Source organism: Odontomachus brunneus, unplaced genomic scaffold, assembly GCF_010583005.1.
Source record: "Odontomachus brunneus isolate Ranch 3 - 2012 unplaced genomic scaffold, Obru_v1 Obru_scaffold_021, whole genome shotgun sequence".
Taxonomy (NCBI): Eukaryota; Metazoa; Arthropoda; class Insecta; order Hymenoptera; family Formicidae; genus Odontomachus; species Odontomachus brunneus.
This window is the reverse complement of record NW_022639471.1, coordinates 376,484-380,317: the sequence shown is the minus strand read 5'-3', so window position 1 is coordinate 380,317 and position 3,834 is coordinate 376,484. Positions and strand designations below refer to the sequence as shown.

Here is a 3,834-nt window from a genome sequence, read left to right as displayed (position 1 = left end):
CTTCACTTCAGAACAGGGTATCAAAAATTGGCTCGATTCATTCTTGGCTTCAAAAGATGAACGCTTCTTCCGCGACGGAATCCATAAATTGCCAGAAAGATGGGAAAAAGTAGTGGCTAGCGATGGACAATACTTTCAATAATGTATTAATTCATTTTATCATTCAAATAAATGCGTTTTTCAAGCAAAAAACGGACCGAATAAAGTTGTACACCCATACTACTAGCATCAAAGTGACCCAGTACCGATTTATAGTAAACGTTACTGGCATAGTACTAAATGCCAGTACGGGCTTAGTATTGGTGTGATACTGGAATGATAGAAAAGGGCCTGTATCGGAAGACAGTACAGTCACAGTACCTGAAATCAGTACTGTACTAGTATGAAAAAAGTATTGATTCCTAGCACTGGAGAAGTACCTATTCCTAGTACTGGGCCAGTATCGATTCCTAGTAATTTTTATTATTTGTGCAATTATTAATATTACAATTATATAATATGGAAAGAAAGATCAAACTATAGCCGGGGCTGCTCTCGTACTTATACAAGTGTATTTTTAATAGTTATATAAGGAAAAAATCTTTGGGGCGACAGCTGGAATCGACAGTTGGAATCGACGAACTCGAGTCTTCCGCTTGTCAGACAAGTGTTCTTACCACTGGGCTATCTAGGTTTCGCGTTAGGGACCTCTTCCGTTTTCCCATAAGGGGCATTGGTATCATCCGTTTTTCGGTACAGGAACAATACTGACCCAATATCATCTATTTGCAGATTGTATACGATTTTTACTTGGGTATCCAGTACTGATTCTACGAACAGGGCCAGTACCAATAATACAGCTTTTTTATATTAAGCCCAGTACTGAGCCAGTACTAAAACCGGACATCCGCTTTTCAGTATCGACCCAGTATTGGGCCATTTTTCCTTATTGGCGAAACGAATACAATTTCTACTTGGGTAGCTTTGATATTAATGATTTTTTTGAAATTTACGTGATTTATAAAATTCGAATTGTTATTTGCGTCAAATACAGTAACTTGCCTTCCCAGATAGAACAAAAAATCAATTACATGACTAAAAAATTCACTTTTCAGTCATGATTCAATTATTTTCTAATTTTGATGTTATTTTGATGTTACCGTAATTTTATATTCTGATTATGTTATACTACAATAAATTGTTCTAAAATAGTGTAATGTTATTACACAAAACTGTGTTTAGAAGACTCACGCGATAAATATTGAGGCTCAACGAAGTTACGCCCAATACTATCATGAGGAAGAACGTTCCCTCAAATTTGGTTATTAGAAACTTGCAATACCTAAAGCAATGAAAGTCATTATGTTATGCATTGTACACGTATGTTTGAATATATACTAACTCCATAGCTTTGCGATGAATGTCCACGGCATAAATAATCCCTTTAGAAACTATGATTTCTTTTTTCGGATTGATATTGGTTTGATTTTCCTGATCAATATTTATCGCTTGCTGGATACGATAACTATAAATAATTTTTATGCTATAAACATTATATATAGACACTGTTACCTTATCCAACATCACTAAAGATGACTAACAGCGATTTTACTTTCAATTCAAGTTCACATAAGGTAAAAATAATGTCTGGGCACTAATAATCTTAGTATCCAACTTTGGACATTTTATTACTTTCTTATTGTCTTAAAATATCAGCATTTAAATCCTCAATATAGAAATAGCGAAGAGAGAAAGAAAATATATATTATATTCTACGTTGAATGTTCAAATATTCGTATTGAAAGTCGAAAATAATAAAAATATTCATAATTAGATATCAATGTCATTAGTGTCAAAATATTATAGTACTTTTACATTGCATTACTACATTTATTGTCTTACCAAGCGATACTAAACATTCCGCAGCTATATTGGAGATATCCTATGAGCATACTACCGGTTGCTACCGTTACGATCAGCTCTATACAAATGAGTACATTCGTGTGCAGCAAAATTAAACATATATCTTTTTTTCGATTGGCAAAATCGGTTATCCACATCAGGGCACGATGTGATTGAGACTCGTTCACAAGCAAAGAACCTTCAACATTCTGGCCCAAAATTGACTCGGTGATAATAATAAATATCAAGAACATTATAAGCGCTAAGGATTTAAAGAGACATGTAATGAATGTATGAACATGTAAAATTAATTTTATTGTATAAATTTTATAATAACTTTTTTGTAACGCGCGTGCGTGTTCGAATGCGAGAGCGATGGCTCTTATAGACCATTAATTTTATTTGTTAATACTTATGATTATATATTTTGTTACTATTTACATAAAAACATGTTATATTATTGTAAACGTATTAGTCATTTGGATTTGCTCACGACTGTAGCTTACGTTGAAAGAAAAATTATATTCAAATCATCAAATATTTTTTTGATGGGTGTTATTAACATATTAACTTAAATCTAGATTCTCTTTATTTAAATCAAATATTACCTACTTTAAATAAACAATATTTGGTTTAAATAAAGAGAATGTAAATTTAAGTAAATATGTTAATGGCACCTATCTAGGAGATATTTATTGATTTTAAAATCATTTTCTCTCAGTGTTTTCATTTTATAACCTGTGATAAAAGACAACAACAAATATCTTACATGTAAGAACAACTGTATAACGTTGTATAATACGTCCATAACTTTCTATGATAGCGATCTCATTGTCATCTTTTAGCTCGTTACACATATACATCAGATAGTCCAATAACCATTTCACCTGTCATGTCATAAATTCTAATACAACACTCTCAAAAACGTAAGACGTCTTCGAGACATGCGTGTTGTGTGGTAATTCATAATGTTTTCATACACTTATAATAATGATATTTATACGTAGATATTTATATATAACGTGATTTACATATAGGTTTATAAATAGAGTCCCACACGTAGAATATTGCAAGAAATAAAATTATACGGAAAATTAGAAAGTAGCAATTAGAATAATACTTGAAGAATTTGGATACGAGAATACAATTACGCACATGACTATGCAATATAGCTTCGCGACTTCGTTATATATTAAAACACATGAAAGCGCAGCTTACAGTGTTCATGTTGATCCAAAACGACATATATTGGATTCCTCCTATAATATGACATAATGTAAGAGAGAAAACGTTAACCATAAAATTAAATGTCAACTTTTCAGTCACAAGAATTCGAAGCTGCAAACAATAACTTTATTAAAAGTTAATAAGCAACAAATATTTCATCAGTTACAATGTTATATTAACAAAAATATCAGACGGTTACACTTAAAGTTATGCTAAAGATACGCTTAAATTACGAAACTTGATTGAAGAAAAATAATTGCGCACGAAGAAAACATTAAAGATGGCCGTTACAAAATATTAATGTTATTTTTCGCACATACATATAAGATGGTTGTAGCAAACATAGTGCTTTGTAACTGATACGTTGGTTTTCTTTACTGTCTATTTGAGCAGTACTCTCATTGCTGTTTAACATAACCGAATTCTACAGATATTTCAACCATAGTATTCGTTCTGCAAACCACAACAAAGAGATAGCAATATTTTTTCGGTTCGAAACAATTATACATGAGGTTGTACTAACTCAGCATTACGTATCACAAGAACTGTGGTTTGCGAGAACTGTATAGGTGGGCATATAACAACAGCAACTTTTGGTGCAATATCTATTTAATTTGAAAGTACATAAATTTTCTCCCTAATTATAGAATGTGTGTGTAACAATCATAGCAGTTTTCTCCGTGCGTCAAAATTAAATTTCATGTCTTAATATTCAAACATTTGTAT

General features: G+C 31.7%; 1 protein-coding gene across 1 annotated transcript in view; it reads right to left on the bottom strand.

The window, feature by feature from the left end:
- LOC116842122 overlaps positions 1 to 3,834 on the bottom strand; it is a 5,690-nt gene that overhangs the window by 1,369 nt on the left and 487 nt on the right. Inside the window, exons 2-6 of the mRNA XM_032810867.1 lie at positions 3,100 to 3,219; positions 2,651 to 2,768; positions 1,882 to 2,143; positions 1,382 to 1,504; positions 1,231 to 1,321 (exon numbers count right to left, since the gene is read on the bottom strand). Of these exons, the coding sequence (XP_032666758.1) occupies positions 1,231 to 1,321; positions 1,382 to 1,504; positions 1,882 to 2,143; positions 2,651 to 2,768; positions 3,100 to 3,219 (714 nt within the window). The remainder of the gene's footprint in view (positions 1 to 1,230; positions 1,322 to 1,381; positions 1,505 to 1,881; positions 2,144 to 2,650; positions 2,769 to 3,099; positions 3,220 to 3,834) is intronic.